Source organism: Drosophila biarmipes, chromosome 2R (genome assembly GCF_025231255.1).
Source record: "Drosophila biarmipes strain raj3 chromosome 2R, RU_DBia_V1.1, whole genome shotgun sequence".
Taxonomy (NCBI): domain Eukaryota; kingdom Metazoa; phylum Arthropoda; class Insecta; order Diptera; family Drosophilidae; genus Drosophila; species Drosophila biarmipes.
In genome coordinates, this window is record NC_066615.1 from 23487477 (window position 1) to 23511559 (window position 24083).

Sequence of the window (24083 nt, forward strand, 5' to 3'; positions counted from 1 at the left end):
CTGAAACCCATTGGAAATACGGAAAAATTGAACATGAAAATCGGTTAAAATTTCGAAACCCGTCTAGAAGTAAATCTTGAATGCAGATTATAAGAGAATTTAACCACAAACTTATAAAGGTATCACACGCTTAAATCGGTATCCAATAAGTCAAGATATGGCGTTTAAAAGTGCAGTTTTGGGTTCCCATCCTGAAACCCATTGGAAATACGGAAAAATTGAACATGAAAATCGGTTAAAATTTCGAAACCCGCCTAGAAGTAAATCTTGAATGCAGATTATAAGAGAATTTAACCACAAACTTATAAAGGTATCCCACATCAAAATCGAGATCCAATAAGTCAAGATATGGAGTTGCGAAGTGCCGTTTTTGGTACCCATTCTAAAAACCCATTGGAAATACGAAAAAATTGAACATGAAAATGGCTTAAAATTTCGGATCCCGTTTAAAACTAAATCTTGAATAAAGATCATTGGAGAATTCAACCACAAACCCCAAATATAAAAATATACGATGTATAAGTATAAAAACTACACGTTTCACTGTCTGGTTCCATTTAAGGGAGATCAAATTCGAACTCAGCTTACTGTGTGACCATCCGCCAACCGCTGCGAAATGTGGGAAGTAAATTCATGGTCTGCCTATTTCGAGTTTTGAATTCCAGGGGAGGGTTTGCTAACGGTTGCTTACGTTGCTTACGGTTGCTTACGTTGCTTACGTTTGCTTACGTTTCCTACGTTCAAAAGCGAACAAACTGAGCGAAGGCTCCGCTACCTCAGTTCAGTTTTTTGCTTCGTGGAAATAGAGACGCGCGCGGACGTTTTTCGCGGATACTTGTCGGTTGGCTACAAATTTATTCGAAGAACGAGTGAGGTCCGCGTTACTAGTAAGTCAAAAGCCAGTGCTTGGCGCCAGCCGCAGTTTTATTGCCTTTCAAACGCCTAATTAACTGGAATAGCTGGGTGCCTCCGGCATCGCCCAATTCTGGGGAAACACACTGCCAAGTACAGTGAATGCAACCATAGAATCTACGAATTCAAACAAAGTGCGACTTGTGGCAGCGTTCTAGGGATGCGCGCAGCATCCTTGGGAATGACGTCATTTGCCTGACCAGTTTGCCTGCGTCCGTGTGTGAGTGAGCGGGTGTGTGTGGAAACTAGAGCGCATATCGAATTCAATTTGCATTCGCTGAAGAATTAGGATTTAACTGCAACGAACAGAGCGCTCCGCCAGCGAGTTTTGTCGCGGGTGCCTTCATTCGAGGACAACAGGACAATCCGACTCTTACGTTTGTGGTTTCTCGTTTCCAGGACCTCGACCGATTGCCGCGAACTGGAAGCGTTGGATGGCGAACTAACGTGCACCAAGGCACTATCGATTCAGGTAAGCCCTTGCACCGATGCAGCTGCTCCGCTGCAGATATCGCTTTTCCCTGTGCAACTGGGTCAGCCAGCGTGATAATGGCCTTCTGGCATTACACTGGTTGGTTTTCCATTGAATTCCTGACTCTCAGGTTGGGACTCCAAATTGGAGTAAGGTGAGCCAGCCTCCTCCGCTTTAAATTCGGAGCTCGAGACTTCCCAGCTTTCTGCTGATGGTGAATTTTTAATGGGTGCTAAGAACCGCAGCCAGAAGCGCCTCTCCCGTTTTACTGGGGCCAGTAAAAGGTGAAACAAACTCACATAAAGTAGACTGCCCGAATCTTCAAAGGATAGTTGGCCCGGTCCTTGTACTCCGCTTTTTCGGGAGGCTGTAAATAATAAAAGACCAGACGCGCGGCAGACAACAAGGTATCCGCACAAAACTGGGGGGAAGGTCCGCTGGCTCCCGAAGGAAGCCGGGACAACATAATCAAAGGCTTTTACTGCGCCATCGAACGACCAGGGACTGCCGGCTCAAGTGGCGGGCAGTGGTGGGTGGGCTGGAGTCGGTGTCGGCCCGGCCGGAAACCCTGCCACAGACAGTTTTCCTGGCCCGGAGTCTCGTGACAGGCACGTTCGACCTAATAAGCATACGTTCGGGGGTTCGTCGGCAAATGGGGTCCGTGGAACATCGCATTTGCGACTCCACGGAGCCGTAAGTGCTTCCGTGTTCCCCCGGGGGGAGAATCGATTTTCGATGTTAATCGAGTTGAATACCCTGCAAATTCGGTTGGGTTTGGGCCGCGTTTGGAGGCAGCTTTATCAGTCCAGACTTAAAGGCCCTTAAAGTCAGTTGCGAACTTCGCCTGACCAGAATGGATGAGTAGATCTCTGATAATCGGTTCTGTACTCCGGATTCGCTCTCTCGTGACTTCTGGCCAGACCTCTATAAAACTTGTTTTATTTTCGCATTTGGATGCTTCTGCTTCGGCTCGATTTGGACAGTGATTGCTCCCGCTTCCCCCTCTTGGCTTTTGTTTGTTTTGGCAAATTTACATTTTTTCAAACCGACTTCTGATGGCTTTTGCCGTCGATTGTTGTCGTTCTCGGTGTGATATCATCTTCCAATCAACACCTTTGAGCCAATATTTCGCTCTCTTGTATTTACTTCTTGCTTCTTTATTAATCACACCTCATTACTGCGACCCAGTGACGGCACTTGGGCACATGTGGAACGCATTCAGGCGCACTCTCAACAGCTGAAAATATTTGCTTTGCTGGTAATAAGATTGGATATTAAAAACTTCTGCTGCCCCGTGGCCGTAAAGAAAATACGCACTGGAATTCCGTGCGTCCTCTGAACATCTGACAGTCGACACACTCGCAGGCACTTCGTAGCCCAGTGTGGCTCCCAAGCTCGGCGGCATTGAAATGGCGCCAACTTGGCGTTTGCTCGGTCGACGCCTCCTGTCCCCTTTCGCCCTCCCCGCCACGGAACGGGTGGGAAACTTAGTTGACGTCGCACGCAAACAGCTGGGCCAGGGGGCAAAGGACACCCGCACGAAAACAAACAAATGCTCAGGGAGCAGTCGAACGGGGAAGGCTGTGGAGGAGGAGGCAGCGATTGTCTGCCAGGGCTGTGAAGGGATAACGAGAGCTGAGCTAGATAGCAGGATATGAACAAAAGTTGGCAGTTAATTCGTTTCGAAGTCGTTGGCCGCGTGGAGGTCTCGTTCGGATCCTGCTGAAGGTCGCAGGATTGGAGGAGGACGATGAGTCATCCGAGCCTCACTCGGTTGTTCAGTTTATGGCCCAAAAGGAGACCAGCCACCCGGGGGACGTCGTAAATTTCCCATTGCCAGCAGTTGTTGATTATGAAATTTTGCTCGCCGCCCAATTAACTCTCGCCGAGCACGCGATGGCCCACATAGGCTATCAAGTTCGCGAAGACGTATGCATAAAGAGCGATGTGGCCCAGCTGGGTTTTTAGATTGCGGTAGGTTGACTTCGCTCCTCCATCGGTTGCTAATGGGCCGCTGATTCGCTTGGTTTATTTGACTGAATGGTGCATTTGGCTCTGCCCCAGGAAGGCGGGTGGGGGAAGACCTTCAAGCACTCCCGAAAATGAGAATCGATTTTGTTTGATGGACACCAGGCATGTGAGGTCGTGCACTGCGCCGTCAGAGGTCAACTCCGACGGTGTTGATGAGTTTCTAGTTTGTTAGGGGTTGCCTTGGCAAAGGGTTGCAAAAGGAAAGGGGACTCGCCAATTGTTGTGTCTTACTCCCACAATGAAATGCGAGATATTAAGCCAAGCCTATTGAATTTTATTCGTTGGACTTTTACTTATTTGCCCCAAGATGGGAGACACTCACTTTGTTTAGAACATCTCTGAAGCGTTCTACGTTCCCTCCTTGAACCGCCAAGCTCAGCATAAATTCAACTTAATTGAAATATTTGCACACAAGCTCTCCACTCGGTGGCAGCGTGTGATGTCATCATACTGAAGATTTATATTGGAACCTTGAATCATGACTCAGTGTCCCATTGATTATTTTGCTATGCTCAGATGATATATGTATATGTATGTAAAGCGGCGCAGTCGCCTCCTTTTATGGCGTTTATTCTCCAACGTGGTCTTGAGATGTGCCTTCTTGATTGGATTAAATTGATGGATATTGAATGATGATTGGATTTGGAGGTAGCGAATTATCGCGCAGCTACATCCGAATCGTGTGTCGTCACATCCTCTTTTCCACTCCTAAACTGGGCGGAAGTGAGGTAAACTTCAGAATCCCTTAATCACTAGACAGACGACGAGGAAACCAGTAACGAGGTTTAATTTTTGGGCTCACTCATCGGGATAATTTGGCTGGTGACTCACCTGAATGTCATTCGCGGGCACCAGACAAACTAGAGCGGCTCGCAGACTCCTGCACTTGATTCCTGAAACACCACGGGAGAATTCCGTGAATGAATCACGTTCCCTGGGATTTGTATTCTGGCCCTGGCTCTTCTTAGAGCCTGCCGAGTGCATTGGAATGAGATGAGCGTGAGCGCGGCCCTGTGAAGGAGATTCAGGACTCAGCCCAAGAATGGGGACGAGGACGAGGACGAAGCTGACGCTGACGCGCCGAGACAAGTACGCAAGGGAAAAGAGGAAGGCAAGGGCGAGAGATGCCTGTGAGCCAACTAGCGGCAGCTGCTCCTTCGTGTGGCATTGTCCTCCGCCAGCGCAGCCATCCTCCTCGCCGGTGCCACGGGGGGTGGTTTGGCTCAGCTCTGCGCGGCGTCTGGCCCTGCTTACAGCATTACACGTTATGTTCCCTGCTCCTGTTGCCACTCGCAAATCGTGGCTTCTATTTTTCGGGCAGCACATCCTGCAGACTGAGAGACTGGCTGCCTGGCAGCCTGGCAGCCGGGGGGTTGGAAGTGGCACTCGCTTATTTTGTTATTTTATTATTTTGCTATTTCGTTCTCTATTGCGCCTTTGTTGTGTCGCCGTCCTTCGTTTCGATTTCCACGTTCGGTGTGCGTGAGCAGAAAATTTGAGTGAGAATGTCCTCGGGTTGAGCAGAGTCCTTTGGCACACAGTAATGGGAGAAAAATTGAGCGCGTCTCCTCCTTTGAAATATAAATATTATCAACAACGGCCCACTGTGCTGCTCTATGGGAATTCCATCTGCATTTCCTGCATTCGGAAGATTAAGTTTCCTCCGGCCGGAACGGAGGACGGCAGACAAGTGCCAAGATTGGCTTCCGACTTCTGCAATAACTCTGGTGTTTGACTTTCTCCCCCTTCCCACTGAATACAACCAATACAACCACATTTTAGAGCCGCAGGCGCCGTTCGCTGTGAAATTCGCAAACCGCATGTGTCCCGTTCCAGATCCTGGATATGATCCTGCAACGCCCGTGGAGCGGCGCCCGTCGCCAATTATTTCACATTTCTGTAAACAAACAAAGCAAACAAAGCGGGGCACATAAAATAAAAATTAATTTCCACACAGAAATTGTTATTTGGGCCGGCATTTCTCGACACCGACCCGGGGCATTCTCCACGCTTATCCTGCGCGCATCCTGCGGCGTTGGTAATGTGAAAACCACCCCGTAAAAGTCCCGTTCGCAATGCACCCCTTCGCAGGACCCTCTGGCTCTCTGTTGTGATAAATTTTGAAATTGCCCACATTGTCGTTGGACTTATTGGCCGCGTTCCGGGGGCTGCTTGGTGCCCTGACCAAACACCAGTCACCCTTCGAACCGTGGAAAAGTCACATGGCTTGCATTCTGGCCATTAACATACTCGACACTCTCACACTTCCTCGACCCGAGTGCTTCTCTGGAGTGGATTGCGTGCCTTTGAAGCCGTGGCCTGTTGTTACTCTGAAGGGCCAAAGGGTTTGTTTAAAGCGCAAACAATTTGGCTTTAAAATAACCTAACTGTTTGGGTGGATTAGGTGGGGGAGGACCGATCATTGCGACCGATTCCTTAAACTCTGACAAATCTGCCTCAGAAATTCAAGACCACCTTCGCCTCCGAACTGAAACCCTTCTGTGCACCACTTCAGGGCCCATTCAACCCGCCTCCCAACGCCGCTATTACTTCCAGCATCGAAGTTTAAACCGCTTTGTGTGGCTGCGCAGTGAAAAGACGTGGTTCGGATGCGGGACTTTTCACTTTTCTTCGAGGGTAAATCCTGCTAGGAAAGCAGAAAGTAGAAAGGAGCCGTACGCCTGCAAGTTAACGCTAAATTTAAGATACACAAAAGCGCGAGCAGGCCCCATCTCTGCCGAAGAAGTGTGTACACAGCTGTTACCAGTCCGAATCAGAGCCGGATTGAGAAAACAGACCCAACCTGGAGCAGACCCCAGCTTTAGCGCGTCTTAGCTCACCCACAACCCAGCACTTGCGCCCGAGGCGGCAAATTCGATATGCCCATCCTCCTCCGCGGAGTATCTCAATCCTCCCCTCCGTCCATGCTGAATTGCATTTTGCAGATGGAATTTATGAAACCTCGACCAAGGTGAGCCACACGAGGCGATTCGAGCTGGGGCAGCTGCTGATAAGCGACTCAGCGAAATGTTTCCCCAGAACAACCTGCAAAGTACCTCTCTGATCCCACACGACCGAAACAAGGCTTTGAAAAACCCGTACTGGGTATTAGAGATAAGTGCCTGACAACAAATGCCAGAGTGACAGCCCCACATGGACGAGAATGTCCTGTAACAATGGAAAATCAATAGACGGGGTCCAAGCCTGGCACTACGCAGTTTGAATGGAGAGTCCCTGTCCCCCTGCTGAATGCCCCGCTGGCCTGTGTTGGCGCCATGTCATGTCGGCAAATGTCTCATGTTTGGGCTCCTGTCCTGCCACTTGACATGGTGTACTGGCTGCCGCTCTGGCCTCGACCACGCTGTTGCTGGTGCACAGGTTACATAAGTCCGACGAAATTGCTAGCATAGAAAGGCGCCTGCCTGGTGCTCTCCCCTGGAGTGGAGTTCGGCCTGCGACCGTACCAATTTTCCATGCGGCTGCCCACCAATTGTTGCTCTCCGAAAACTAGCCACGTAGCTCCGGGAGAGTCCTGCCGAGTACTTCCGGTAATTGGCCGGGCTGCCAGCCAGAACTTTGTCGTGGGCCGCTCGCTCCTGGCTAATGGACTGGGTCACTGCAATTGTGTGTTATTGATTTATGGAAGGCACTTTATACGAGCTGATTGAATTCGTATGCGGTTTGCGGTGGGAGTCACAAATCAAAGTAGAGGTTTTCGGCCCTCAACTTGGGATTGCACTGCCCACAAATCCTATGGTGCCCCTGTCACGCTGCACAGCTCAGCTGGATCTGTCAGCCACTCCAGAGAAGGGGATATCGTGTGGAATTTCTCGTGTGGTGTGCCACATTCTAAGCGTCTGCTGCGGACATTTGCATGGGATTGTTCCGAATTCGAACAGAAGCTGGATACTTGCACACACAAATGTCAGCTCCAATTAAAATGCCGTTTGTTTGTTTGTCCATTCCGGACGTCGAGTGCACCGTAATAATGGACTTCCTATGGCCCCCGAACAGTGCAAGCAAAAAGTATGGCGCCAACCAATCAAGCCCCGGCCGATAACCATCTGCATCTCTGCGCGGGCGTATCTGTAATCTGTAATTACAGGCACGGCAAGAGGTCCCAATCGAATTAGCGGCTCTCGGGGCCGGGCCTAATAATTCGAAAACACTTCTTCGGAGAGCTCTATTGACAGGCCTCCGCGGACTTTAAGGTGCGTCCGCCTATGGCCGGATTGACCGCCAGTCAGCCGCTGTCAATCAGAGGGAGGTGGAACGGGCTGACCTCAAAAATTATGAACTTTTCACACCTCCAACGGCCCGTTATGCGGCGCGGCATTCTGTGGCTTACCTGTAACATTATGGAGTTTTATGGCCAGGCCATTAAAAATACCCGTGGTTCCATAATTAATTAGCAAATATTTTTTATGATCCTGCAATTTGATGGGCATAGTCGTTCATTAGCGAATGTGGCGGGACACAAATTAGCCTACGTATAGACAGCCCCCTCCCACAAGGGTTGGAGAGCGGAAAGGGCTAATCCCGGGTTAAATGTGGCCCAGTTCTGTCAGGGGTTGGGGCTTCTTTTCCGTGGCTACATCCTCACATCTGGCATGCACCGCTGCTCGTGCTCACAATTGCATTTCCCCCATAAGCCTCAGTTTCCTTTTGGCGGCCCCTTTGTTCTAGCGGCTTTCGGAACTTGGCCTCCACGTGCACCGAAGATTACGCTTGTTGACTCTAAGCAGAGAGCTGGCAGCGGCAAACTGGTTTCGTTTTACCTTACCGCACATACTCTGCCACACGGACAGACAGACAGACAGACGTTGCAATTAGTCTGGCTCAAGTCGTGGCTAACGGTACCCCATTTTCCAGCTCATAACTATCAGTTTGTTGTGCCCAGATCTTAATCGCATCAGGCTCGTGAGATTTAGCGTCGATAGTGTCGGCTCAAGTGATAGATTACCATGTGCGAGCCGCTTTGGCCTCCTCAGTGGCTCTTTCCAACTCTTTGAAAAGCTTCAGCGCTAGGCAAGCGTTCGAAGATCTGGGTCTTCGGCAGGGAATCCAACTTTTAATGGCTTTTCAATGTTTGCCTTTAACGATAATTATCTTTTTTCATCGAACTCCGAAATGTTGAATGATATATTTCGATGTCCATTTGCAGATTAATTGGCTTTTGGAGTGCGCACAACCGACTGGTAAGTTGATAAACGTGTTGAATTTTTTTAAATTGCAAAATTGTTTATGGGAATTGGGGTTCTCTATGGAAATGACTTTAACTTCTTAAAAGTTAAACTCATAATCTAACAAGTTAGGATATATAAAATATTTTATTGGCCATAACAGTATCTGCAAACACTCAATGCCTACATGTATTGGTTACCAATAAAACAATATAAGGGCGAAAGTGGATTTTCAATAAATGGTCGATAAATATTTATAGGAATTTCAAAATTGAATAGTTCCATAAAGATTTAATGGGAAAATATGATTTGAAGTCTGTGAATCGATTTCCATGCTCTCCGAACTTCCATGACTATTAATATTTCTTAAGAACTAATGGAGCCAAAGTGATGACCAACCCAGCCATTGTTTTCTGTAGTATGTTGCCTAACAAACTATGTGCGTTCCTACCAGTGCGGGAGCCATCCATTTACGGATAGTTTTCAATCCGAGGGGCGGCGGATCAACTGGAAACCCACCTGCTTTGGGTTGCTGAAGCGAAGCTACTTATTTGCACCGACTGTGGGTAAAGACCATTTTGGGATTCGTTACTGCGGTTCCTTTTAGGGCTGATGAGCCGGCGAACCGAGTGAAATGTGCGTTGCGGAACTGCGCTTACACAAGGTTCGCGGTCAATTAGACACGACTGCGACAGGCTTAAAACGACTTCATTAGCATCAATCCTAATTGAAAAATCATTGGAGCTGGTTACAAATTCAGTGAGAAGCTGCCCTACCGCCGATCCGCGTCCCCTCTGCGCTGCCCGCGATGATTTGCGATCCTCCACTGGCCGTGGCTGTGGCACAACTTAAGTGGCCAGAGTTATGAGACAGCCGCCCGGCAAACAAGTCGCACATAGAGACATGCCTATAAAGTAGCTGCGATTCCAGCACTTGCATCTGTATCTGCGGCGGGATATCTGTATCTGCGACATCGGGTTCTGCATTTGCGTCTGGCTGGCTTTCCCAGCGTCTTGCTCGTTTCTGTCGCGTTTTGTGCTGAGCAAATTGTGGGCAATCATTGTCAATTTACAGTGCACATGCAGAATGACTTTGTGCCCGTACTTGGCGAACGGTAGAAAGTGGCCAGCAGTGCGCCCTCGAGAGGATAAACTCCTGTCCCGCTCCGAAGCGTCGTTCTTGCCAGCCAGTCCCCACTGCACCCGCATGTCTGTCGGCCCCTCGACAGCTCACCAGCACACCTTGAACTACAAGCTACAAGCCGTGGCGACGTCCCCGTCGTCGGCTACTACTGGCACCAGTACACAGAAAGAAAATATCTACGATCTCGTATAATGTACAACGTAGACAATACGTGTATGTATAAAGCTCTGCCTGTGGTATCAGTATCAGGACCGAATTTTAAATTAGGTTCTGATATCACGGCATTTCTCTCGGTGTAGGCATGACGACTTCGGGCTTACAACACAGGCAAATGTTTTCCTCTTTTTGTGGGACACTTATCCGAGCTGTGAGATCAGCCTGGGCTTTCGTTGCTCCGGGGGTCGTTCGCTTTATTTACCTTGTCTGAGAATGGGCGAGCCCTGCCCCTCGCGCCTTTCTCCGCACCACTTAGTTTGAGCTTTTTATTTATTTTATTATTTTTGTTGGCAAAAATTTGTATTTTTTGTGCGTCTGCCTTCGGGCGGTTATTTATTCGTGCATTTGTTTTGCTTTTATTGCTTTCATTTATTACTATTTGTGTTTCCCTTTTTCGTGCTAAAGTAATTCAAATTGGTCAAATAAATCGTTTGGTGGCGGGGGAGGTTCTCACAAAAGGAGGACCTCAAAAAAGTCGACATCTGGTGACTTGATTAATCGCCACGATGTGTCGCCGTGCATTTTATTATTTGAACATACTAGTACGAGCAATCGAGTGTAGCTGACATCTCAATGAAGACAATGGGTTAAGTGCTCAGCTTCTTGGCCTCCACTTACCCGGCCAGGAAAACTGTCGTCTGTGACCCACTGAAAGGCAACCAGAGTGCGTGGTCTTCTTCTGTGGAGTAGGTTGCATGGCAGAGGGAACCGCCGCTTATCTCGTTTAACGCCCCGTATCACCGCTCCCTGCACTCCGCCCGCAACCTCAGCCGCAAGAAGAACGTCCCACTTCACCCACGCAGGGCAGAAGCACGCACTCCAGTGGAGGAGCAGTTACAGGTCATTAGGTGCTCGCTCGCCTCCCCTTCCCCGGGATGTTGTCAAACGATGTCATCTGCTCATCAGCAATAGATGCCAAACACGGAGCGTCGGCAATTTCATTTCATTTAATGTTTAATGTCAAGTGTCTGACACACATTTTTAGTAGCTGGTAGCTCGGAGGCCTGGCTGCCGTATCTCACAGATCATCGGCGACGACGGCTGGCGAACCTTAATTAGAAATGCAGTGACTTCACCCCAACTCAATTATATAATTACCCTGGCTGACATTCCGGCGCTGCAGGCAGGAATTGGGAGTGGAATGCTAATTGGAATTCGCCAACTGGATGGGCGAGGCCCGAAGGAGTCCGGAGCAGTGGCTCTAGAACAAGGCTCCACCTGCAGTCCACTAATGGCCCAAGTCCGCATGACGCCGCCACTTCAATTGTTTCCATATTTGAGCTAATCGTGCTCTACATTGCGTGCATTTTCATTGTTAAACTAAATGCTCTTGCAAATTGCTCTCCACTTCGTCTGGGTCACAGCACTTTTCATTTGCATTCGTGTGCAGCTGTGGATTTTATACCTGGTTTTTTCGCCAGCCCTAGCAGATAGCACCACCCCCTCTTATTTTCCTTCGTAGTGAATTTTTCAGAGACTCGTTTAATTGCTAGATATTACAATCAGCTGGAGTACCTAGGGACTTGTTGGAGTAAAATGTAGGTTTTTTCAGTCTGTCTGTTTCACATAACAGGATTTATGGTCTGACCTCATTGACGGATACGCTCCATAAACCATATAAACGAGAGAAACCGACAACCGAGACACACATTAAACTAACTGCAAACGCGAATTAAATTGCTAGAAATTGAAAGTGACACTGAGCCACGCACGAGCTGAAATTCGCTGCGTACCATATAGAACCTAAAAATGGAAATGTTCTTTTATCATAACGAATTGCGGGTAATTTGGGGCAGATACACCCCTTCCGATAAGTCGACCAGAGCAGCGTTCAAATTTAATGCCAAGGGGGTTGCGTAAGAAGCCGAAACTAAAACAAAAGGAAACCGAAACTGAAGGCTTTGGTGACGGGATATTCGCCGAAGTAAACAAAGAGTCGGGCTAACGATGGTCGTAAGAGCCTTGACAAAATGCAAATTGCCAGTTAATTACTGACAGGAGGTGGGGGAGTCCGTCGGGGCAACAGGATCAAATAACAAATGTACGCTTGGGGCAAATTGTGTTTGCAGCGACACTCAAAAGAGACAAATGTGAAAATTCCCTTTGAGGAGGGTCTGCGCTGACTGCAAAATGTAAACAAAATATTAGAGAATGCCTGCCCGTAAGCTGAAAGCCAAGCGAGCGTTCTTAAGACTTTTTCCTCCTCGAACACAGCACTTGTGTTCATCAAGTTGAGGGCATCATGTCATCGCTGGGCGTTTGAGCGATGTTCGACTGTTATTGATGGCCCGTCAAAAGTCACTGCCGAGAGCTCAACAAACACTTGTAGGAGGAGCTCACATGCCACGAAGGCCGGCCGAAGATACATGGCCAAGTTGTATCTGTGAGATACGAGTATGTAATGAGTGCAGCACGCGATGCGGCAGTTAGGCCGCTCTGACTTGCATCTCGGCGCAATCTGGGTTCCCTGCCCTCCCTGGGATGTGCGTAACCCGATGCCTCTGCGCCTGTCAATGAGGTGCTAATGGAGCCCTGGCATTGAATCGCGGCGTGCCGTCGCGGCAAGCTGCGTTTCTCTGCTCAACTGCTCCGACTCCCGACCATCGACCATGGTGTGGATGTACAGTTAGCTGTGTGCTTGCCACAACCGCAGCTATGGCCCACCATGTCTAATAAAAGTGGTCGGTGGGATGGCGGCTGGAGCTTCTTCGACCATTCCTTCGGCCACCGTGGCTCTTGTTTTGGCGTAATCCGAGAAAGCGTAAATCTCCAGGAGAGCTTGAGAAGTAATGTGGTTGCTTCTGAGCAAACAGTTCCAAAGATCTGTGCTTAGATCTCGGTTCAACCAGGTACAAACGTGAGAAGACGTTTACTGGTCATAACTTAAAGGGTCGCTGTGCAGCAAAACAAGTTTGTTTGAACACTCTGCGCTACATCTACATCACGTACCTTATTTATTCCATATCTAGCCCCATTTCAATAATTAATTATCTAAATTGCAAAATAAACGGCAGCTGTTTAGAGCTCGTTAATAGACGAGCACAACAAAAGTGCCGGCAGTCCACAAGGTCGGATCTAAAGCTGGCGTGACGTGTTTGCCATCAACATATTCAACAATAGATAAACCCCGCTCACGCAACTTATTCGGCGGAATATAAGCCCAAAAGAACAATACTGTATGTGCTCACCATTAGAAGATACATTGTGAGCGGCAATTACATTCTTTCGGCTCAGTTTCCAAGCCCCAGCATTATTTACGATGTGTGTGTTGTGAATGCTGACGGATGATATTTTGATACCAGCTTTCGAGTGAAACAAGAAATGTGTTTCCAAATATTTATGCGCAAAGGATGGATCAGATTTATTCATGACCTTGGTTTTGTATCCAATTATTTACGAATGTGTCGGGGTGAAAAGATTTACAAGCTTATGTTCAAAAAGAACATTGACAGGTCTTAGACTGAGCGCATAGGATGATTTTTTATATATTGCATTCAATTAAAGGGCTTCGGATATTCTGAGTGTAGCTTAGTTGAAAAACAAGTTGAAGCTTAGCTTTTGGCTACTCTTATACCGTATTTTTGGCGGTAACAATATGGGATCAGCACGTGGCCGCTGACTCCAAGAATACTCCACAATACCGGTTTGGGTTTGTTTTTGCCTGGACAGCTTTCAGAGATCTGACGATGACGTAGTGCTCCGAGCGCTCAGAGCACATGTGGCTGGCTTTCAAACGGCCCATGACCAATTTTGGAGGCTACGCAATCCGCAGAGGGGTCAATGGTTCTTTTCCGAGGGGAAAATACATTAAAAAATAAACTAAAGCACCGAAAATACAGCAGCAGCGTGGCGAAATGTCTTTTGTCGGAAGCCTGCAGGGGAATTGTGTATTTCGATATTGAATTCAATTTGTTTGCCTTCAAGAGCTTGGAGTGCTTTCTGTCTAGTACCCATACTTGGCCCTCTCTCTTCGTGCATAATTAAAAAGCAATTATAACGAATTACTGTCCGATGTTGCAGGGTTCAATAGCATTGGGACCCTCTCCCTAGAATGGTCCTAGACATTCTTCGACCCCCCAGATGTCGCATATCTTAAATGTCAATCAACAACTTTTCTTTCAGCATAAAGGAATCTTTTAAATCTGCCTGCAAGGCGTTGATTTTGAACTGTTCAAAATGTAACAAAGAGTACTTCAGAAAAACATAAAAGCCGATTTCAAATAATACCTAATCCGGCCTGACCATCTTTTAAAATTAAAATCAAAAAGCCAAAGTACACCACTTTTTAAACGTATTTTGTGTTTGAGAAGGTGGTTTTGAGCAATTTTTTCCAACCCCTTTAAAAATAATGGTACTGTTCAGCATCAAAACGTTGTAAATTTGCAGTGGACACACTCTAATACTCTAATACTCTAATACTCTAATTTGTATTTTAACGCATAAAATGCATATTTCTACGCCTAATTGCCTTGAGAGGCCGAAAAAGCGGAATTAAAATTAATGCCACTTTGATTAGGCATTACGAATTAATTAATTAGCAGCTCGTTTGTTTGCCTAATATGGGTTTAATTAAAAGTTTTCCGTTTTCCCAAGCATTTCAGTTTATGTATATATTAAGTATATTTTATATGCGCTGTTTCTTTAGTAATTTGTGTTTAGTTTTTAGGAACTGGTTTGATTTAAAATGAAAATTTATGAGCTCACAATTTGCATGGAATATCAAGCTTATAGTTATTTTCGAAACCAATTGAAAACGACGCAAGCACAAACTAGTTTAGTTTGAATAACAAACCAGTCTGGTATTTCAGTTTGAGTTAATTTGTCCAGCATTTTAAAGGCAGTACGTGCACCTAAGTCAGTCTCCCCCAATTCGGCTACCCAGGTGGTAATTAGTGGATTGCCCCGACAACAGAACACCTTTCCAACGTGTTGACTTAACGACTTTGGCTCTCCAATCCAACACGGCGATCGATCGATCCATTAAATTAATTGAGTGTAGTGAAACGCTTTGCAAACAATGTAAATTCGAGCCGACGCACGGGGATGAGGTGGGGCACGGATGTCCATTGTCACGTGCCCCTCGTGCAGGCTGCGTTCAGTTTAATGGGCTCACCAACAGCCGGTAGCCGGCAGAAGGTGGCCGGCCCAACCTGAGCGGCACTGCTCCAGACGCCCTAATTGATGCAACATGCAAATGGGCCGGCCGCCAGGTGGTGGAGGGGGCGGGACGAGGGCTGCGGGATCGGAGTGTGAAACTTTGGGCCAGACTTGCGCCATACGTTTCGGGTTGTGTCGCAGCTGGGCAAACACCGCAGATGCCCGCAGAGGGCACGGGTCAGTGGAATGAAGCTGAGAGCTCGGAGCTCCAAATGCATATGTGTAAGTACTATGTCGCGCTGAGTGATGGGTTGAACTTGGGATGTGAATTGGAAATAAATACATAATCGATTTAAAATCAGAGCTTATTTCACCGTCCTCGCACTCTGCGACTAAATATGTAATCCGCAAGCGCAGTCTGCATGGTAGTCCAGGCCTGGGGAGCACGTGTTCTGCCGCTTACCTCTGGGTCTCTTTGCGCTGGGCACTTTAATTAAGTTAACAACTGTTTTTGTAATGCGGCGCTGGCAGCAAAAGGCAGCAGCATAGTAATTTCCCTCTGTTGTCTCGTTGGTTTCTTGGCGGACATAAAAAAGACCGACCGGCAAAAGCAGCGCTCGGATCTGTTACCGCGTTTTAGGCCGTGCTTCGCTGGTTAACTGCTTTGCTTGGCTGCGTTGAGTCGGCTAAAAAGGCACGAACAGCTGGAGGGGCAGTGGGGGTTGCAGGCACGAACAATCGATGGCGTGGGAGGCGAACAGGCAGCGTTACCTGTTGCCAGATAGCCGGCAAATTAAAAGTCTAATAAGCAATTACAGAGCTAGATAATATTTGCATTGGGACCGAGAGGTGAGAAGTGTTGCTCTGCTGGGCCAGTCGGCAGTCGAGGAAACGCCACGAAAGCAGCACGCAACTGAACCATCAATTAAGTCACCTGGTAAATTGAAAAGCAGTTACTGAGAAATAGCTTTAACCGAGATTGCGGACACTGACATTTCATGCAATCGGCAAATACTTTCGAACTGGAGTAACGCAATTATTCAATAGGCTTCAATGCAAAAGAAAAAGTGAGGGCATTGGACAGTTGTATAAGCTGTAAGTTGGAAATGCAACGCTAGCTATCACACAGCTATGGGTAATTGCTTAATCGATGTGAAGGAAACGGTTGTAATTGATTTTGTAAGCAATTATCTCAATAGGGAAAACAAATTCCATTCTACGTTAAAAATGGGAACGAGATTCATTTGTCCGCTGTTCAGGTCACCTAAATTCCTCCACTACTGCCTATCCTATGCAAAACTGACCCCTGAACCCGACGCAATTGCTCTCTAATTCTGTTGGGTTAAGGTACGCCATGAAAAACTCTGATTTATAGCGTACGTTACTGAACTTTTACGTCTTTTTCTTTCGAAGCAATTGAATTTTCCAGCCCAAAAGCCCCGGCTGCCGACATCAATTATTCCAAAATCTAGGAATCCGTTTGGCTTTAGTCCCCTTATTTTTGGCTTCATTCCCATGCTCATTTGGAGGCAGCATCACGTACGGACGATGCCGGGAAAAGTTTGCCGGCCGTTACCAGTTTTTAATGGGATTCTAATTAATTCTTGTTTACAAGTATTTCAAGGCGACGCCAAGTGCACTGAACTCGGGCTGTTTAGGCGATAATCAACAGCGAAGTGAGAAATCAAGTGTTGAAACGGCCGGACGCCGGATCATTGTAATGTCAAAGTCATAAAGCACGATGCCCAATTGGGTTGATTGAAGCGCGGGTCGGGCCCTCATAATGGTAATGGGAATCAGAATGGGAATGGGGGTGGGAGTGGCTGGCCTGGGAGCCGCGGCGAGGGCAGCGACTGTAATTCAAAACAACGGGCTGAATCAATTGTGTGCAACCTCGTGTTGCACATGCATGGCAACATAATAACAGCAACTTGTTGCAACTTTCGTGACCATGAGGGTCAGAGTCAAAGTTCAATAAAATCCAATTAAGCCGCCGCAGTCCGCCCTTGCCTCTTGCCCCTGCCTCGGCGATGCGGCAGAACCCGCAGACCTTTCACCAGGCCCTGTTGCTCGTAAATCTAAATAAACCAACCTGCAGAGGAAACTGAAAACTCGAAAGCTGAAGACAAAGTTGCAAGCCATGTGATTTAATAAAAGGCCACGTGAACTTTCACCGGCTTGCCGTTGGCTTGGGCCTGCACTCCCAACTCCTCCTCCTCCTCTCCCAGGGGCGGATCAGGTTCCGCAGATTTCCGCGCTGCCAGAGCGCTCAGGGTGCAGAGTGCAGGGTGCAGGGGGCACAACTATGCTGGGCCTTAAATAAATTCTTTTCTCCACTGCCTTCGCCAATTTGCCGGCTCTTTGCTGCGGCTATTTTTAGCATATTTATTGCATGCGCAAAAACAGGCCAACAATGCGGTCGGTGACCAGAGGTCAATTTATGCTTCGAAATGTGGATCTCCATAAGTTGCTGCCTCAAGCCGCGCCCGGCGAGGTTTTTATGACAGTTGCTTCCGGCGATGGGCGGAGGAATGTCACTGTTCCGCAAGTGCCACAAGTGGCAAGTGGTGCGTCACAGCAGAAAGCTCTAACTGCCTCAACTGGTTACTTACCCAGGGTTTTAGTAAGTGCAGCCGGAAGGAAAGAAGCTGAACTCGTTGCAAATACAACAGCATTTCCTCAGGCTAGAGCTTACACGTCTGTTTTGCAAACATGCTCTAATCGGCACAATGCTTCAGTGTCAATGTGAACTACCGCGCTCATCGCTCTCAAGTTGTCGGAGCCGGGGAAGCGCGCCACTGAACACAAAGCCAAGACCAGCTATTCCTTTCGCAAGCTGCTCATGCATTATTTACATTTTGACCCAGCCCACCTAAACTCCCGACACTCGAAAGTTACTTGGCCCCGGCCAGCGAGCGCCGTCCGCAGCCCCTCGCCGGCCTTTCGCTTGGCTCTTGAAACACTATCACAATAACACATCATTTGTCAGGGCAACAAATGATGTTGCATGTAACCTTATCATCTCATATCCGTTGCAGACGGTTACGCTACGGTTGGCGGGGAGGACGTGGAGGACGGGGCCGGACACCTAGGGTCAAACGCTGTGGGTTAGACTTGACTGGCCAGGGCAGCGCTATACAATGGGACACTAGACGAAGACAAACTGTAGCCATGCTGCAGTGGATGTGTCCTTTGCACCCGTACCCTCAAGTCCGGCGTGTCCGTGTCCCGAACACAATGCTTGCTAATGAATAAACATGGCGACCAGTCACTTCCGCTGCAGCAAACCTCCGCCCCCAATGAAGCTATAAAGTCACGTATACGCCGTGTGCCCGCTCGAAAGTTGAGCAAACAAGCGACAAATTTATTGGGAATCCTTTCCATGGGGACAACATGCAGACATCCAGCATGTTTCCCCTCCTCCTGGGCCACTGGACAACTCCGTGATGGTGTCGGCGACATTGAAGCCGCTAATGGCAAGGGTCGGGGTGAGGGGCAAAGTTGTTTGGCGCAGACACGCCCACTTGGGTGAGGAACAACAGATTGCTTATTCCCCTTTAAGCTTTTAATGGGATGCCCGCAGAAAATGTTTGCTTTTTGAGCCGAAGGGGGGGAAGAAGTCTCGAGAGGCGACCATGTGAACTTCCGTCAGTCTGGTTGGCAGCAATCCTTCTGACGCGTTGACGAAGGACATTGAAAAGGACACAAATAGTTTAGATTGTTGATGGGGAAGTGCAAAGTCACATAGTTAAGTTGATAAGGACTATATGGAAGTTTAATTTCCGGAGTTTGGGTAGACTAGATAAACCTAAATAACCAACTAACTCTTTTTCTTTACTTCTCTTCTCAGATCTTTTCCCACCTCTTTTGGGCACAAACTGGAATGACAAAGGTCAGAGTCCAAACACAACGAAGTACAATCAGCAGGATGGCCTCGAGCAGTAGTTTCGTCCGCCTTGGATGCCTCCTGGTTCTAATTCAGTCGCTCGCACCAGCCAGGGCTGCAGAGCACTCAGTGTTCACCCACAAGAACGCCTCCTCGGTTTTGGGACAACTGGTCACCTCGAGCACCCTAGTTTGGGAGAGCTATGACCCCAAGGATGCGGCGCAGCTGCAGTACGCCGTGGAGGGCGGAAAGTACGTTACTGAGGATGAGCATTACCCAATTTACGTGTGCCGTGTGCCCATTGACGGCATCCAGGTGTCCGGGCACACCGAGAAGATCCTGCAAAGACACGTCTGCCTGGCGGCCCACTACAAGCACGGAAAGTACGACAACTTCGATGTCCTGATGAACAAAGGTCACCTGGGAAAGGTTGGCTGGCGTCACTGGCGGAAGTTCGATGCTGGGGTTCCGGTCGGAGCCATTCGCATTGGAGACGACTCCTATATTGGACGCCACCGCGCCCCAGGGCAACCCAACAATGAGGGCATTCCCACCCACTGGGGAGCAGACTTCAACCTTGGTCACCTGGATCCAGTGGGTCTTGGAAAGATTCGCGTCATTGAGGCCCAACGTGAGAAGTACTATGACGATGGCGAGGTTTTGGTCGAGACAGAGCCTTTCCGCTACGAGCTCAGGGACATCAAACTGGATCGCTTACGCACCGAGACGACGGAGAACTTGACTGACTTGGGTAAGTTTCAAGTTACACAGTGCGACCTCATCAATACCATCAATGTTTTCTGTAGTCTCTAGAACGCTGGAAAACCTGGAAGACAAATACAGCACCGTGGAGACCATTCTTAGCTATAGCTTCGACTATAACCAGTATTGGGGATCCCATGAGGGAGTGGCCCGGGGATTGCCCACCAAAATATTCGAGAAGGATGTGCCCGTCCCCGCTGAAATCTACTGGGCCCTCAAGCACACCGAGAGGAAATCGGAAAACAAGGCGGTCCACACGAAGCTCTGGCCCGGTACGGCTATCAATGTTACGCTACGCGGAGTCTATGTGACTCTGGAGGCCCCTTACAATGGCAAGCTCTTTGCCTTCTACTACGGCAGTGATGAGAGCGTTTCCCGGAAGATCAGCGCAGAGGCAAGTGATTTGGTCCTTTGTTAAGTTCCAATTCTAAATTACCTAACCCCGCAGGTGCGCAAAAGCTACTTGAAGGAGGTGAAGCTGGAGTTCAGCCCCGTCTACTTTATTGAGAACGGAACTATCGTGCCCACAACGACAACAACAACGACAACATCCACATCGACCACGACTCATGCCACCACAACCAGCACGAACGAGCCCACGCCCATCAACGAGCCCCCGCTGGTCCACATGAAGGACCAGGGAGTGCAGCATTCGGGTCCCGATACGCTGGAGAAGTCCTTGCACGACTCGCCGTCCAGCAACGAAGTGAACTCGCACGAGGCCCCCGAGAACATGTCCTCCAATCCTGGCAAGGATGTGGCGCTGGCAGGGTTCGGAGGCAACGCAGCGGGGTCGATATCAACTGCAGGGTCGGCTTTCTTGACGCTACTTCTAACGGTCTGCATGAGTCTGTAGATGGAATTGAGCTCCGGTCTTAGAGTAGCGTTAAATTGTTGTTGTTGTACCTGTTGTACCCGTCTTTGAGAGCGTCAGAGAGAAGAAATACGCAGATGGACATTATAGGCTCCGGAAGGAGTTAGGCTTATAGGAAGCCCCAGAACGGGGAGAAATTTGGTGTGAAAACGGAAAGCAAAAGTCGATATTTTTTATACTTGTCCCAAGCTTCTTCTATAACACGCATGCAAGTAGCGAAATGAATTGAAATGATCAAGAACATAAACGTAATACATTCCTAAACTGAATCCCTCACAAGTGGAAATAAATCAAAAGTATAAATTAAAGTAAATATTATATTCATGTATACTACGTTTATGTAGAAATATTTTACAAGTTTTTTTATTTGCAATGCAACAAATGTCATATGATTTAAATGGCTTCTCATTTGTGTAGTTAGTGATCCGCATTAGTAGCAAGTAGAAAAAGAACTAACAGTGAAAGGACAAATTGTTTAGGGATGATAAAAATCGCGTTCTCTAAATGATGTATGTATATGTCTAAAATGTAAACCTATGTAAAACATAAGTACGATGTGTATGCTATAATTTAAGTCAAACGCTCCAAATATGTAAATTAGTAACTTTTTATTTAAACCCCTTGAATTTAAATATGATTTGCGTTTCTTTAAGGTACATCTTTATCAGAATTGGTTTGTTTCCAAATTGAACTACGTCGAAGGAACAATGAATCTCTAATTTCGTATAAAATAAAAATAAAGCTTGTAAATGAAACATTCGAAAAGTAATTGGTTTTCCTTATGCCCAAAATTCTAACTAAGATTTATTTTTCTGCTAAGTATCTTTTTCGTTTCCCCGGCTTTTAAGTATCTCAAAATCGATTTACTAGTTGCGGTTAAATATAATTATATTTTAATCGTTCATGCGAGAGGTACTCAACAACCGACTGTCATCTTACTTAGGACCAGGACTTACATCTGTTACCCAGCTTTGCTGATTGGCTGCAGTCAGTCCGCTACAATTAAGATATAGCTTGTTCATCCTAGTCCTAAACTATCTAATGACCAATTTATAAATATTTACAATCAAACGAACAGCTCAATCGGGTTTCGAGGCAGAACTTAGTTGAAGTCCCATCCACCTCATGATATATTCAAAGCACAACTCATCATCGGCCTCACCTTTACATCGGAATTGGCACCTCGCGGAACACCTGCGTCACCTTTCATTGTAATCTGCTGGCATTGACAAGAAGAGTTGACATAAATTAAGTAATGAAAAAGAGACGGTAGCCACCATTTCGGTTTGGCGGCTTCTTGGGCTGCTTCCAACAGCTGATGATTAGCCGGTTGGCCATGATTTTGTATTTTAAGTCTTGCCAATTTAAATAACCAATTAGCATACTGAAATGCCATGCAGTCTGCTGGGCTCTGGGCTACAATGCAAAGCACGTTCTGTTGATAATGAAATATATGCCCAGTTTTAGCACACATCACTTCATTCGCTCGTTCTGCGCTGTTGGCCACTAGGTCCCAAAAGCGCTTTGAAACCGAAGCAAAAAGTGGTTTCGCATTAGAACCGCATGTATTGTTATGCGAGCGATATTTTTAAAGCGTGACCACATGACGGCTAACGAACGGGTTTTGATCGGGCAGCGCAATTGAACTTGTACCATTGTTGCTTGGGGGCGTTAGACCAACTGAAAATGGAAGCCTGTGCTCTATCGTTCAAAATTTTCTGTGGCCAAAGTCGCTGCGCGAATATTGATTTAGCACCTGAAGTGTGGGACGAAAAGTCCGCGTGAATTTATAAGCAGGGATGCGAGAGGCGCGAGTTTGCTGCCCAACTCATCCCCGACTGTTGCTCTGGTCTGCTGACCAAATTCGCTATGCATGGATTGCCTGAAACAAAAGCCGCCAGTACCGCAGGCTCCAACCCCTTCCGGTGCAGCGCGCTGACAGGTTTTTGCCAACCGTCTGTAGCGGCGTGCAATCTGCTGCCTCCGCCCACCCCGCTGCCCACGTCCACCATCCGCCGCATATCCTGCATTCAGGCGTGACGCGAGTCGTCCCCCACCGCGGCCGACTCTACTGACGTAGGCATATGAATGCGACCGCCTCTGCACTTTGTGCATTGCTCCTGCTGCATTAAGGGATCTGGCCATAACCGCGGCTCCGCCGCGCCGTGCGCGTGGTGGTTACGTTTCAGCCTTTTACGCTTCATAATTTTCGTATTCAGAAATTGCATAAATTTAGCCTGCAATCGGCGGTGGGGTAAGCAGTCTGTCAGACGGCATTACTTGCCCGGCTGTTTGGTTATTTATTGTTTTTGGGACTCAGGCGGACGGGTCTCAACCGCACCACTTATTGTTCAGGAGTGCTTTCTTAGTCCCTTGGGTTTTATCCTCCTCCCCAGACCCCTAAGTAACAATTTATATTTACTATTCGGAATAATCGACAATTTAATGTGATTGATAATGTATTGCCAGCCCATTGATATGCGATAATCAGATTGAAGATATGTAATTCATACTGAAACAATTAGGAAAATATTTCAACCACACCTAAATGTATTTAAATATTGCCATTGACTCCAATTGTGGTTTTAATCATTCAAATAAAGTATATTTAAAGAAAATGCTCGTTTCAATGTGTTCAGCCCAAGTCAGCAAAATAAGGAAATTAATTTGCGAAAGGCTTCCTGCTTTCTGTTGCTCAACCCACACGGAAAAGAAGTGTCACATATTTTAGAAACTTAGAAAGTCATGAAGCGCCCGACGGCCGGCCACAGTGCGTATGGGCAACTCGGGTTTCCGTCTCGGGTTCGCAGGCGTTGCGCAAGTGCCCTCGCCTGGCCAGCTTGGGGATTTCGGGATGGCCAACGGCCCCGCTGGGAGCGACGGCATATGGCATGGCCTGCAGCTCAAGTTCAAAGAGAGCTGAGCCCGAGCTCTCTTTGATTGGTCCCTAAGAGAGGTAAGCGACACCGCGCACAGTGGTCACAAAGTGGTGGAGCAAAACGAAGTTGAAAGCCTAAAAATGTGAAATTGTGGATCAGTCTCTATGCGTTTGTTTATTTGGTTTGATGATACCTTATAATACTGCCCGTTAAAATAGTATAAAAAAGTTTTATCAATAGAATTTGTTGAACAGGTTACTATTGAACAGTACATTTTCTTTTAAATTAGTAAATTGTATTTTTTGTGAAAGTAAGGACTCCATGGTTGGATACATTAAATTTTTAGATGGGTCAATTCGACCAAGGAGTCGTTTAAAATTAAATATACTTTCTAATTAAAAATGTATGTAATGTTATATGTAATGTAGTAGCATCTCATAAAAATCATACAAAAAAGCACTACAATGAGATACCTATAATTTACGTAGTATTTGTTGCTTGGGGACAGTGTACGTTGTGGTAGTGGGAGAAACCATTTCATTGGTCAAGTTGGCTATTTTAAATAAGAATAGAGCCCCCACATATGAAAAGTGTAAAACCGTGCGACACTCCGCACTATCGCGCCGCT

The 24083-nt window shown here is 47.4% G+C and overlaps 1 protein-coding gene across 2 annotated transcripts; it reads left to right on the plus strand.

Annotated features, from left to right (window-relative positions):
• Positions 1-736: 736 nt before the first annotated feature.
• Positions 737-21341, plus strand: LOC108022752 (protein unzipped). Of its 2 annotated transcripts, XM_044091811.2 has the most exons (6): positions 737-887; positions 1312-1384; positions 8580-8613; positions 18905-19691; positions 19747-20096; positions 20151-21341. In XM_044091811.2, the coding sequence occupies exons 4-6, from the start codon at positions 18938-18940 to the stop codon at positions 20556-20558; spliced, it is 1512 nt and encodes a 503-aa protein (XP_043947746.1). In that variant the 5' UTR covers positions 737-887; positions 1312-1384; positions 8580-8613; positions 18905-18937; the 3' UTR covers positions 20559-21341. The 2 variants fall into 2 exon arrangements, with proteins under 2 accessions (XP_043947746.1, XP_016947339.1); XM_017091850.3 differs by lacking the exon at positions 8580-8613.
• The last annotated feature ends 2742 nt before the right edge of the window (positions 21342-24083 follow it).

Bases quoted from the DNA above. Each gene is read 5' to 3' on its own strand.
- LOC108022752 (XM_044091811.2), top strand. From the start codon at position 18,938: ATGACAAAGGTCAGAGTCCAAACACAACGAAGTACAATCAGCAGGATG. The intron at 19,692-19,746 runs GTAAGTTTCAAG...TGTTTTCTGTAG, and splicing joins GGAGAACTTGACTGACTTGG to TCTCTAGAACGCTGGAAAAC. The intron at 20,097-20,150 runs GCAAGTGATTTG...CTAACCCCGCAG, and splicing joins CCCGGAAGATCAGCGCAGAG to GTGCGCAAAAGCTACTTGAA.